Here is a 14,795-nt window from a genome sequence, read left to right as displayed (position 1 = left end):
CTGGATTCTGACCTCATATGTGACTCCTGGACTGCAATCTTAGCACCTTCTTGGATTTTAAACTTAGCACAGTTGACAACATGTAAAAAAAGATATGATTGTGCTGTACCTAAAAGCTCTTTGTTAACAGTATCAAACATCGTGGGACTCATGATAATACACACATTAACAGCTCCCATATCAGCATGATCAGTATGTGAATAATACAGAGCTGGTGCTGATCTGTCATTTTGGATCTGCTATAAAGCTCCTAAAGTACTTTTCCGCATAATGGTGCTCAGTGAATTTTTCTGTGGCATAGTGGTGCTTTGAGTAATTTGTTCCGATTTTTTCTGTAATATGAGATATTTTGTTACAATTTGGCTTCAGCATGAGTCATTTTCTAAAATTTATATGGAAACTTTGTGGTAATTTGTTACAATTTCACTGTAACATTGGGAACTTCCACAGTGTATTATAAGATAGGGCATTTTCTTATAATTTCACTGTACACATAGTACTACTGGGAGAAGTGTTACATACTTTCTCATAATCAATGCACAAATCGTTCAGTTTCCCACTATATTCCTGCTTCATATAAAATATTCAAACTTCATCTGAATTATTTAAGAGTAGCCTTTAGAAAATCAAACCCCCCACATGGTTCAATAACTCTAGGTCAGATGATTTTCGGCAGTGTTTCACTTCAGTCTGTTGTACATCAATGTCCAACAAACTGGCTGACTTTCCCCATGTTTTCATGTGCAGTCATTTCACCACTCATCTCCTGACATTCTCTACTCTGACTGGCGGAAGGCTTCCTGCACGGCTACCCTTGTCGAAGAAATAATACTGACGTTCATGAGAAAATGATTTAGAAATCTTTTCGAAATAAATAAGGCCATGAATAGAAGTCCAACTATCCCACCCCCCCATCCTCTTACAGTCATGAACCTTACAAATATCACTAAAAACTTCAGGTTCCTAAACTGCTTACATTTATAAATCCGCTGGAAATGTTGCTTGCCTTATGTACTTATGTGAGCAGTGTCTTAAAAATCACTAAAATGCGATGCTAATGCTTTCCATTTGCTCAGAGGTCGATTGCGATTTAACATATAATCTACATTGATACCAAATTTCTTTCACAGCAATACCTACCTTCAATGAAAATCAATATTAGTTAAACATTGGAATGACTGGGTTGGGAAGTGAGTGAACACATATACATTTGACCGTATACCATATTTACTAACCACACAAATTCTAAGTTTACAAAATTTTCTTAAAATGTTGTAAGTTTTGAATCAGTCAAATGGTTAGCGACACAATGATACGAACTTATTGAGCTCTTTCAATAGATTTCAAATACAATAGACAGTAGCAAGTAATTTAAATTCATGTTTATTGCATAACCCTAAAGAGTTAAAGTAGTAACAATAAAAAATATTAAAATCATATAGTAAACTTACATTATACAAAAGAACAGAGGCCAAACAGAATTTCACTGTACAAAATATGCAATACTTAGCGATAATTACACTATTAAAAGGAGAAAATCAATTTACACCATTACAGTGGTTGCAAATGAAATCACATAACCTAATAAAATTATCCAGCATACAGAAGAAGTTGAGTTTCAGTTAATGGAGCCTATAGTCCTGCTGAATCGTACACTGCAATTTGACTATGCTTGATATATGCCAAATAGTCTATTACTCAGCAGTGCAACAGTAACATGAAGTCAATTCAATTCACCTATCACTGTCATGTAAACCTACCATTCAACTGAAGGCTTCTGCTCGAAATCTGTGCAATAAATATTTAATTGTGGAGTAAATTAATATACTCAAACTCGCACACAGCTGTCGCATATATCCACTACGCCATTCAGCCTTCTACTTCCTACAAACACGACACTACTCGTAGTATATGCAGACTTACAGCATGTGGCAGAGCCTGCAGAGAGCCACATGCTGAACAGATACACACACACACACACACACACACACACACACACACAAACTGCTCGTGTCAAACCACAGTTCTCACATTCCAGTAAGTGCACAGCATAGACTGCTTTACTGAAACTATACTGAAGGAACCGTACTTGCTTCCATCAAGGAAAACATTCTTCTTTGCAGATGTCTGCCAGACAATGGATACCCAAGTATATCTATCAATACTTTTCTTTGACCATTCCACTCTGCCGTCTGTTGACATGTTTTTCTCTCTGTGGTAATCGCCGATCTGTTTGTAATACACACAGCCCCCCACATTGGCTCCAGACGTAGCTGATGTAGCTTCATTCTTGCTGGAAAAACCTTCGAACTGCATCACTTGCACAGCCACAGCTCTGTTCATGTGGCCCTTCAAATTGGAGCTGACATGTGATGTCTAGTGATGTCACATAATCTATGGTATGAATCTACTGCTACTACCTTACTGAATTTGCCACAGAACCTGCTGTGTCAGATTATGATATGAAAGTACTACTATAACAACCATACTCAATATCAAACTATGAAATATTATAGACCATTTTCCTCACAAGCATTCCTACAAATGACTCTGGTATAAGCCTCAGATCATGCTACTGTTGTTTGGGGAACACTCACGTCAATGCTAAACGAAACTAAATTGTCAGAATGAGATTTTCACTCTGCAGCGGAGTGTGCGCTGATATGAAACTTCCTGGCAGATTAAAACTGTGTGCCGGACCGAGACTCGAACTCGGGACCTTTGCCTTTCGCGGGCAAGTGCTCTACCGACTGAGCTACCCAAGCACGACTCACGCCCCGTCCTCACAGCTTTAGTTCTGCCAGTACCTCGTCTCCTACCTTCCAAACTTTACAGAAGCTCTCCTGTGAACATACTGGCGAAGGTACTGGCAGAAGTAAAGCTGTGAGGACGGGGCGTGAGTCGTGTTCGGGTAGCTCAGTCGTAGAGCACTTGCCCGCGAAAGGCAAAGGTCCCGAGTTCGAGTCTCGGTCCGGCACAAAGTTTTAATCTGCCAGGAAGTTTCGAAACTAAATTGATCTGATATAAAGACATGTGGGACATTTTTTTACTTCAACTCTGTATCTGTAATTTATAGGAATTATATAAATGTGTGATGTCATATAACTCTGGAAACCTGGAAGAATCCGCAGTAACATTACTTGACTAGCCTGTCTGATGTAGCAACAATTTGAAGCCATCATTTGGATTCCAGTGTAAGACGTAAGAAAGACAGTTGCTAATGTGAGTGTTAGCAACCTTAATCAGTAACAAACGTACTGTACAAACACCCTTATTGATGAAAACATATTTGTTTCCATCTTTTGCACTTCAAGATTTAGGTGCTTGTGTCTGTTCTGTATTCGCTTTTCACACACACCTCGTTCTGGGACTTCCTTCATCACTCCTTCCTCTTGGCAGCACAGTATGGCCTGACGTGGTATTTAATCTCCTCTCATTCTTTGTACGTGATTTTTCTATAGTGTTTTATTTTTTTTAATCTTGACGTTAATATTATAAATATCTTGTTCATTCCTAATATCTTCATTTCTTATATGGTCTTCTTTGGAAGCACCTCTCACTTTCCTACGAAATCTTGTATCTACTGGGTGTAGTTTATATCTATTGTGTCATTTGGGGAGCCATGGCTCACTTCCGTATAGTAATACATGTGTACCCATGATGTTATAAAATTTTAATTTTGTTTTCTTTCGTATTTTGTTCTGATATATTTTGTTTATCATTCCACACTCTGATTGATGCTTGGTAATCTTATGTTCTACGACCTTGTCCATATCATACCTTATAAAAAATGAACGTTGGAGACATGTTCAATTGGTGTGTTACCTATTACTATGTTTAGTGGGTTGGGTATTCCCATGATGGGCCATTATTTTTTTTCTTTGTTCATATTCGAAGGCATATTCTCTTTTCATAGTTTATGTGGTTTATACACTTCTTTCTGTAAGTCACCTTCAGTTTCATTCAAAATTGTGACATCATCTACATACATTAGAGTACTAACATATTTATTTATACACTCCTGGAAATTGAAATAAGAACACCGTGAATTCATTGTCCCAGGAAGGGGAAACTTTATTGACACATTTCTGGGGTCAGATACATCACATGATCACACTGACAGAACCACAGGCACATAGACACAGGCAACAGAGCATGCACAATGTCGGCACCTCCCTGCATGCATTCGTCTGACTGAAAGGACTCATGATCATACAGACACCCAAAAAGAGCTTGAAATGTTGAGTGGTGCGGTTGGTGTCTGTGAGGGTACTTGTTTCGGTATAGCCGTGCTGCCTCTCGATCGTTACCATCTTCTTGGTCGTTCACAAAGACCACGTCGACTTGTTTCCGCCATGAATACCGGAGCGTTCTGCTGCTTACAGTACGCTGCGTCATTCACGCAGCCTGCAACATACAAAGAGCACACGTAACGTGGTCATAGTAACTACCATTCGTCAGCGCCATCTACCGTAGCAACGATGCACTTCCGGACGCATGTTTATAGGACCATTTTTCCTTCATTTCCAGTCAGGAATCCGTTCCTACTGTTTGTTGGTTCTATTAACGTTCGCCCTGTACGTAGATTATCTCTGAAAGTGTGTTGCGAACAGAGTTAGTAGTAAAGAATTAATAAATTAAAACGGCGTACCTGATGCTGGAGTTGTATGGAGCATCGTTTTAAGCAGGAGCGAGATTTTCACAAATCTCAAGGTTATATTTCCTGAACTATAGGTCGTATGACTGTATAATTCTGCAGGTTCATTCATTGGTATATGTGATAACTGTCTTCCAATTGTGTTGCGAATACAGAGAGTAGTAAAGAGGTATAAATTAAAACGTAATGGCTGGTACTTAAATTTGACATCATTAACAGCGAAAATTTAGTAATAAATTAATTTTTTCCCTTTAGTCAGTTTGTGGGGATATCAACGATAAAAGGCTTCGTAAAAGTTTAAAATTGTGTGTGAAGCTTATTGAATGTCACCAAGTGCTCTCAGTCTCAAACGTTGGATTTATACAGTCTGGTGATTTGCACGTAGGAGGTTAATCTGCCTCAAGACAAACATACTGTTTTTAATAGTGTTAAACTTTTAATTTAAGATTATTTCTCTTAATGAGAAGCCCTTTTTTAAATGCACTCAGTAATTACACGAAATACCGAAAATAAAATTGTTGGTGCCCCTGGGAGCTTTTAAGACAGGTATCCTGCAACCAGTTCTCCATGATAGCGATTTTGCATTATATGTGATACGGTCACTATGAAAGGTAATCCTGATGGGACCTTTTAAACGACTGTGAATGTAGGCAAAATGTAATGTAAGAACAACATTTATTTTCCCATAACAGACATAAATTATGCTAAACAAGTTATTGATTGAATACCGTAGACAACTAGCAGGTGATTTAAGACTACACTGGACAAGGTTCCTGGGTGGCAGAGACAGTTTAACTAGTGGAGTGAGTCAAGTACTCTGGCCTTAAAAATGAGCAAAACGCAATCTGAATTGATCTGACGCTGAACAGACTTTGACTGATGAAATCTACTGAAGTTTCTCTACATAGGTGCAGCTGAGAGCAAGTAGCGATTGAGATTTGCACTCCCTGACAATGCCTGAGCGGCAATACGTTGCTTCCTGCGGCGATGTAACTTGCGGCTGGCGATGTTTGTGCGGCGGAGGTGAGACGTGGAGGCGGCACCTGTGAAACGACCGCGGGCACGAAAGATATGCAAAAATCTCATGGTCTAGCGATCAGGCAGAAGGATCGCAATTTACTCCCAACCAGAGCTTTGAAATCAAGGTAGATTTCAATGTGTGACACACTCGTTTTCTGCTTGTACCAAGGACCAATTTGGCTCACTTATACGACAGAGCGTACAAGGATACCCATCGTCAAGACTGGTAAACCAAAAACGAATAAGTGTGACCTTGGCAGACGAGTAGTTCGAGACGTTTGAAGTCACACTGTTGATACGGTAAGAACTTCACCACAGGCTCCCCTGTCTAAACTACTCACAAGTGAATTCAGTCTAAGGACAGGTCCCAAGTACCAAACACACATGCCAGAGCTTTGGCCTGAAGAAGTACTAACTAGACCACAGTCCTGCACCCAAGTGCCTCGCACCTCTTCAGAAAAAAAAATCCGTTTTCCCGCAAAGTGTACGAACGACATCGCTTTCACCCGTCTTGAGCCAATCACGGGGCCCTAGAGGCTCTAAATCTCCCCTCCCACACGACAGCACAAACTCATGTCGAGCCAGGGCAAGAGTTAAAAACCCGCACCTCTGAAAAAAAAGAAACCGCCAATTACTGTTTTTTTTTAAGTTTTCGCTAAGATGATTTTTTCCGAAGTCGTGTCTCTTCCCACGGCAACAAGCGAACAGATAGAATCTTAAAGATCTTTATCTAAATCGCCTGTGCCTTGGAGCTTGTTAGTCCTAGCTATGAGGTGTAATAAACATTCTATCTCCAAACGTTTCTCAGACGCCGGATTTTTCTTATACGAGGGATGTTCGGAAAGTTAGGAACGATAGGTCGCGAAATGGAAAAACAGTGAAAATCAGAAGTTTTATTTGCAACGGTTAGCTACACCTTCCAGCTACACTACTGGCCATTAAAATTGCCACACCACGAAGATGACGTGCTACAGACGCGAAATTTAACCGACAAAAACAAGATGCTGTGGTATACAAATGATTAGCTTTTCAGAGCATTCACAAAAGGTTGGCGTCGGTGGCGACACCTATAGCGTGCTGACATGAGGAAAGTTTCCAACTGATTTCTCATACACAAACAGCAGTGGACCGGCATTGCCTGGTGAAAGGTTGTTGCGATGCTTCGTGAAAGGAGGAGAAATGCGTACCATCACGTTTACGACTTTGATAAAGGTCGGATTGTAGCTATCACGATTGCGGTTTATCGTATCGCGACATTGCTGCTCGCGTTGGTCGAGATCCAATGACTGTTAGCAGAATATGAAATCGGTGGGTTCAGGACGGTAATACGGAACGCAGTGCTGGATCCGAACGGCCTCGTATAACTAGCAGTCGAGATGACAGGCATCTTATCCGCATGGCTGTAACGGATCGTGCAGCCACTTCTCGATCGCTGAGTCAACACATGGGGATGTTTGCAAGACAACAACCATCTGCACGAACAGTTCGACGACGTTTGCAGCAGCATTGACTATCGGCTCGGAAACCATGACTGCCTTTACCCTTGACGCTGCATCACAGACAGGAACGCCTGCGATAGTGTACTCAACAATGAACCTGGGTGCACGAATGGCAAAACGTCATTTTTTGTGTGAATCCGGGTTCTGTTTACAGCATTATGATGGTTTCATCCGTGTTTGGCGACATCGCGGTGAACGCACATTGGAAGAGTGTATTCGTCATCGCCCTACTGGCGTATCACCCGGCGTGATGGTATGGGGTGCTATTGGTTACACGTCTCGGTCAGCTCTTGTTGGCATTGACGACACTTTGAACAGTGGACGTTACATTTCAGATGTGTTACGACCTGTGGCTCTACCCTTCATTCGATCCCTGTGAAACCCTACATTTCAGCAGGATAATGCACGACCGCATTTTGCCGGTCCTGTACGGGCATTTCTGGATGCAGAAAATGTTTGACTGCTGCCCTGGCCAACACATTCTCCAGGTCTTTCACCTATTGAAAACGACTGGTCAATGGTGGCCGAGCAACAGGCTCGTCACAATACGCCAGTCACTACTCTTGATGAACTGTGGTATCGTGTTGAAGCTGCATGGGCAGCTGTACCTGTACACGCCATCCAAGCTCTGTTTGACTCAATGCCCAGCCGTATCAAGGCCGTTATTACGGCGAGAGGTGGTTGTTCTGGGTACTGATTTCTCAGGATCTATACACCCAAATTTCGTGAAAATGTAATCACATGTCAGTTCTAGTGTAATATGTCTGTACAAAGAATACCCTTTTATCATCTGCATTTCTTCTTGGTGAAGCAATTTTAATGCCCAGTAGTGTAATTCTCTACACAGTCGCCACTCATACTTAGACATCTGTCGTAGCGTTGTACCAACTTTTCAATTCCCTCGTTATAGAAGAGAGCCGCCAGTGCTTTTCGACAATTATCTACTCTGAAGTGCAGTTCGTAGTCTGTGTTAAAATATTGTCTTCATAGCCAGCGGTTCATTTGAGCAGAGAGGAACCTCGGGGATAGCCAATTATGGGCTGTATTGTGGGCGTTCAAACATTTCCCATCGAAAACACTGCAGGATCATCTTCATTTCTCCTGCAGAGTGCGGCCGATAATTGTTGTCTAGAATGAACTGCATGACAGTTATGCTATGTGGATTGCATAGCTTCAGGCGAAATCTTTCCGCAGGCTCTCATATTTAGTGGGAGACGGTAACTTATACCCATCTTTACGTTCTCACTGTGAGCTCAGAGCTTAAAAGAGCGACATGAGGCGACCAATGGGTGTACTAGACACAGTGTCCAACGCATCTGTGAAAGCTTCTTCAGATATTCATTGTATTTTCCATTTCGCGACTGATCGTTCCTTACCTTCTGAATAACCGTAATACAAGCGAGGTAGCTGGAGGAAGTGGTTCACTGGCCTATTTGCACAATCTGCAAACATGAAAACAGGTTAATTTTTATCATGCGTGGCTCTGTACACAATGCCCAGTTTATGACTCCACTGTGTAGATGTGTTCCTTCAGACCATAGCTCCAGCCCAGTCTTCTGCTGTTGCTGCGGCAGGTAGTGCAGCATTGTTGTGCTGGAGACCTGTCTCAACGAGGGGCTGCCCTGTCTCTCATGCACAGCTGTGGACCTGTCCGGCAAGATTTACTAAGGGACGGGCTCGCCGCCATTAGCTTTCACTCCCAACATGCCGTTTCTAAGGGCTAAGAATCATAAAAATACCTCATGCTTTTAGAGCCCTACTAGGCTCCATCAATGTCTGCTCAGGCCATTAGCTTTCTAGAGTCTTGCTCACGGTGCATCAGGTTTTAATGAAATCTTTAATAATTTTATGTATGTGAAAAATAGGTGAGAGAGTAACTTGTTATCCCTCAACTACTCCACCCTTTTCAAAAACACGGTAAACATCTTTTTCCGCCTACAAAATGAGTTCCACTTTTAAACTGCAGTTTATTCTCGGTTAATCTGTTCTTTTAACTACAGGTTTGTCTCTGATGTATAATGGTGGGTCCACGTCTCGTGTACAATCTCAGAACATTAAAAATGAGTTTTCGGATTGTATTATTTCGTAACTAGTTTTGGAGTGTCTGACCCCGATTGTATATATGCTGGAGACAGAAACATTTTGCGAGCTTAGCTTTCTATATCTGGTGAACTTAATGCACTTTATGACATATGCACTGCCATATTAGATGTGTGTCATTCAAAAATATAAAGAGCTTTTTAATCAATGCTTAGATTCACTCACTCATCGATAAGAAGTTTTTGCGCTACTGAAAAAGCCATCATTAACGAGCCTAAACTTATTTTCAATGTGCAGTCCACTTATTCGACAAAAGAGCAAAACGCAAAAGAAAATCTCCGCATTCTGGCTCTGACTGGCGAATCAGGGTCGTCCGACTGCCGTGACGTCCTCGGCTAGTGGTGTTATTGAATGTGCTCTGGAGGGACGTGGGGTTAGCACTTCGTCCATTGTCTACTTTCTTGACCACGCAGCCGCTACTTTTGGTTCAATTACATCCTCAATTGGCCTCAAGAGGCTGAGTGCACGCTGTTGCAATACTCCCACGAAGAGAAAATTCCTGCTACTACTGAAATTCGAACTCAGGTTCTCCACATAGTGGACAGACACGATGATCACTGACGATGTATGTGTATTTCCAGCAAAGATATTTTCTTTTCATTCTGCTATTACGAAACGCGTGACAAGCAACCGGGACTGCTCCGAATTTCTGTCATAATCAACACCCGCTATTTCATTTCTGCGAAACACTGCAAAGATTGTTCAAGGCTGTTTCATTGCGAGACATAAACCGCGTTTTGCATTCACCTAAATGTCACCCACAGAACGTGACTGGAATTTTATCTGTAAGTGAATACTCGGTAATACCCATCCATAAAGAACTATAAATGAATATTTCATTCAGAATTACCTGAAATTCCACGTTAATACCTGTTTAGCATTGTCGCAACGTGAAGGGACCCTCACGTCCTTATGCGCCGCTTTCACGAGACACTGCAATGGATTGCCGAAAAATAATGCCTCCGACATTTTTATGTGAAAGTTCTTAAAGCTTTTTAAATAAAACAGTCCTTATCAGCATTCTACGTCTTTATTCTTCATGTCTACATATTTATTTCTGAACAGTCACCGTAGCGACGGACACATATTGCACAACACGTGACCAGTTGATAACACCACTGTAGATTGTTTGACTTTATTGAAGGAGCCACAACATCACCCCTGCTTGCACCGCTTCAACATTATCACTATGATGTCCTCGAAGCTGTTCTTTCTGTTTTGGAAACAGATGAAAATCTGACGGGGCCAAGTGGGGATCGTATGGAGGATAATCGATGACAGTGAACTCAAGATGTCCGATTGCTGGAGATGTCAAACCGATCGTTTGTGGTCTAGCATTGGCTAAAGGAGAGGGTGCTGTGTGTGTGAACGAAGTCTTCGAATTTGAAACTCAGTTACACCACGCTCTTTCTTACGCACCGACAAAGTTATGTTACACACGCCTATGTTAAACGCTGCATTTCGGAGCCCTCTAGAGACAGAGAGCTGGAAGTGTGTAGACATGAAGAATAAAAATGTGGAATCTTAGCAACGTTTATTTTTATTTGAAAAGCTTGAAGAGTTTTCAAATAAAAAATCAGAGGGATTACGTTTCAGCATGACCTCGTAATTTCGGCCATCCACTATTGTTGACTGAATCCCAAATTAATTTATTTGTTTATTTGTTAATGTATGGAGGTTCCTTCATAGCGTTTCTCAGCTTGGAACGGCCAGACATTAAAAGAAATCTAAACGATTGTTTGTGTATCAGTTCACTCTGCTACTCACATTGAGACTGAAGGGATGAAATATGAATGATCATTTCTTCGTCCAACCAGAGTTCTAAGAATTTGAGAAAATTGAAGCTCTTTACGTTTAGGAGTCGGTGTATCACTAAGCGCAGTTTACTTCACAATTTGGTAGAGCTTCTTGTAATTAATATTAAAAAGACTTTTTGAAGAGTTCTATTCATCGGAACTGTGGTTACATATTTTTATGCACAAAAAAATTTTCAATTACGTGTATTCAAAAATATACAGAAGCGTGACTCGAACAGTGATGCTTTCCTGAATATATAAGTAATTCGGAAACATATATCATTCACTGTATTCTACTTTAACCTCAAAAAGACTTACGTATAATTAGTAGCGATTGATACATAAGCTCTATGTTAAGAGATGAGTGTAGGCGAGCTATTGCAGGTTCCTGGTAAGTAATAATTTCAGATTTATCGGAAATAATCGCTATAGGTTCTAAATACTTAATTAAACTTAATAATGACACTAGTAACGTTAGGATTTTCTTTGTTTCTGAAGAAGTCTTATGTCGCTGTGTAGCACATTACTAATGTCTAGGGCCTGCTGGTAAGAAAGCCCAACTCACGGTAGAGAAGGTACTTATGTTCACTGACAATGTAGCAACAAAAACTCCTAGTCATTATATCAAACTACTCTTACCTCTTTAAGACAAATTAAGAACTGTCTGAGTACTGTAGCAGTTTCAGAAATTTTGTTACTCTGATGAGTGCATTGTAATATGAATGGGTCTGTTGGGGAAGGGGTCATGCCCAGTTTCGTTTTTTTTTCTCTCTCTTTGTTTCAAATTACATCTCCGGAGATACGTGACATTTATGACTTTACGCATCATTTAGTATAACGAGAGTCCATGATCCGTCAACAGAAGTGCTTCTTAGATGGACATTTAGTTGGAGAAGGGGACATGTCCGGGAATGACGCCAGAGGGGTATGAAATTATGATATGTTCGTTGTCTCCGAAGCAGAACTTAAAACGTCACAAAGGTGGAAACAGAAGATATTCTGGACCTCAGGACCTGTTAGTCTAATCTCTACGCCGCGAGGTCTACAGCGCGTTTCCACGGTTCGCGCGGCTCCCCCCGTCGGAGGTTCGAGTCCTCCCTCGGGCATGGGTGTGAGTGTTGTCCTTAGCGTAAGTAGAGTTTAAGTTAGATTAAGCAGTGTGTAAGCCTAGGGACTGATGACCTCAGCAGCTTGGTCCCATAGAAACTTACCACCACTTGTAATCGCTACAAAAGGGATCCACGAGTACCTAAGTGAGGCCGACCTGTGTGGCCGAGCGGTTCTAGGCGCTTCAGTCTGGAACCGCGTGACCGCCACGGTCGCAGGTTCGAATCCTGACTCGGTCATGGATGTGTGTGATGTCCTTAGGTTAGTTAGGTTTAAGTAGTTCTACGTTCTAGGGGACTGATGACCTCAGATGTTAAGTCTCATAGTGCTTAGAGCCACCTAAGTGTGCTCTTATGATGGAAACCCAAAAATTAAGTTTCAGACATCTACGTAAGACCTTTACGTTTTCCATAGCGATTCTCCTGGAGTCACTGAAGCCAGGCTATTCATTTGTGGACTCTCGGCTTCCTCTGCTGAAAGGCAGGTGTAAGGCAGGTCTTCCAGATAAACAAGCATATAGTGGACATGTTCCAATAAAATAAAGGAATTTAGATGATGTAAAGAAAATTCTACAATACATACCTGACTGCCAGTGGGCAGCGACGGATTGATAAGATAAAAATTATTGATGCGTACTCCACTTAGTCTGTTTTACTGTATTTTGATAGAGGTTCGATTTTGAGTACGTTGTGAATAACTCTGTATGCTCATAACACACTCTTTTGTTGCTGCAATAAATAGGAACAATAAACTTGCATGACGCAATTCCCCGCTGTAAACAGAAAGCTAGCTGCCTCATCAACAGCATGAGGCTCGAAAAAGGGTCATATCCAGGACATTCAAACTGGATTACTGACCAAGTATGTTGTAATGGCGTATACTGTTTCACCCTGAGACCAATTTCTATATAGCTGCTGCACGTCATCTAGCTTAAGCCTACGTTTTACCTGTTTCTAATCCAGTTTTTTGCGTCTCCTGAAAAATTTAGTTTCTGGGACACGATCGCTTTTGCACCTCATCGACTCATCTCAACATTATTTCTCCGCGCTGACGGTTTTCAGAACAAAAATACATTGACTACTATTCGTTACAAAGCGAAATAAATCTGTTAAATTCTTCTTTATTTGACCAAAATAAACATAAAATTTATTTCAGTTTTAAACATGACTGTCTCTCAGGATAGGAATCACACAGCCAACCGGCTGGAAGTAATTGTTTGGTACATGGACCTAGATTTCGCCACTTCTGAGGATATCTTCATCAGTGCGAGAAAGCAATGGACAAAGTTTCGAGCAGATATGCTAAAATTAAAATTAAACACGTTAAAGCATTTGGCACGTGTGCCTTGCTACGTACAACATAAGACTGGTGTTGTTCGCAGCAAGGCATACGTGCCAAAGGGTTGAACGTGTTCGGTGTTTGACTTGAGCATAACTCCTCGAAACTTTGACCATTGTTTTCACTCAGTGTCATTTTACGGTTTCTTATAATTTCATTCTGATGAAGACATCCTTAGAGGTCTCGAAACGTAGGTCTATGTATCTAACAGTTATTTGCAACCTGTTGGCTGTGAGATTCCTATGCTGACAAAATTTAGTGATCTAAGTGTGTACCACATAATATAAACAATGATTGAAACTGCAAATAGCCGGCCGCGGTGGTCTAGCGGTTCTAGGCGCTCAGTCCGGAACCGCGGGACTGCTACGGTCGCAGGTTCGAATCCTGCATCGGTCATGGATGTGTGTGATGTCCTTAGGTTGGTTAGGTTTAAGTAGTTCTAAGTTCTAGGGGACTGATGACCACAGATGTTAAGTCCAATAGTGCTCAGAGCCATTTTTGAAACTGCACATAGGCTCATTTATATTTTATCAGTTTTTCCCTTTCAAATATATCAAACTATTGTGCAGACGGTAATGGATTCCAGACATCGTTTTCTAAAATTGCTTAAATTTATGCCAGACGTGTTAAGTCGTCTTCTTTTACCTATTAGTAACTGCATTTCACATATTAATTAAAATCTAAATGAAATATTCATAATATAGATTTTAAAACCTGCTAATCTGCGTTTCTTTCACAGTGTTAACGGAACATTCGACAAGTGTAGGATGTACAACTTAACTGAAATGCATAATGAGACCAATTTGTCAACAACACACTGCCTTTACGGCTGGGACTACGATGACACCTGGTTCTCCCTGACGCTGCCGTCGCAGATGAACTGGGTGTGCGACGAGGCGTACGTCGTTAACGACGCCATGTTCTACATCGAAAATATTGGTGTACTGCTGCTTCTATTCAATGGATACGTCGGCGACACGTAAGATAGTAATTTTCTCACTTCTCTGAAAATACGCACACTTCTTGAGACTGGTCTGTCTAATCATTTGTTCAAGAAACTTCATAGTTTTTATTTAGTAGTGTCAGATGCGACAAAGAAGACTTACATATCGTTCTCGGCTCATAGTGTTCTGCAACTGATCTACTTGCTTCGAAATTTCTAACGTTTTGGAACAAAATTGTTAAGATTAACGTCGATCGTGACCTAGAAAATACTAATGCTTAAATATTATCTATGGTGGTTCTCTCGAAACTCCGTCGCTTTTATCCCTTTAAAGA

General features: G+C 41.1%; 1 protein-coding gene across 1 annotated transcript in view; it reads left to right on the top strand.

The window, feature by feature from the left end:
• The window catches only part of LOC124788911 (solute carrier family 22 member 9-like), an 80,607-nt gene extending 66,107 nt beyond the window's left edge, over positions 1 to 14,500 (top strand). Inside the window, exon 3 of the mRNA XM_047256193.1 lies at positions 14,257 to 14,500. Within this exon, the coding sequence (XP_047112149.1) occupies positions 14,257 to 14,500 (244 nt within the window). The remainder of the gene's footprint in view (positions 1 to 14,256) is intronic.
• The last annotated feature ends 295 nt before the right edge of the window (positions 14,501 to 14,795 follow it).

Source organism: Schistocerca piceifrons, chromosome 3, assembly GCF_021461385.2.
Source record: "Schistocerca piceifrons isolate TAMUIC-IGC-003096 chromosome 3, iqSchPice1.1, whole genome shotgun sequence".
Lineage (NCBI taxonomy): Eukaryota > Metazoa > Arthropoda > Insecta > Orthoptera > Acrididae > Schistocerca > Schistocerca piceifrons.
Note: the sequence above shows the minus strand (reverse complement) of the source record. Positions and strands in the feature narration are given on the sequence as shown.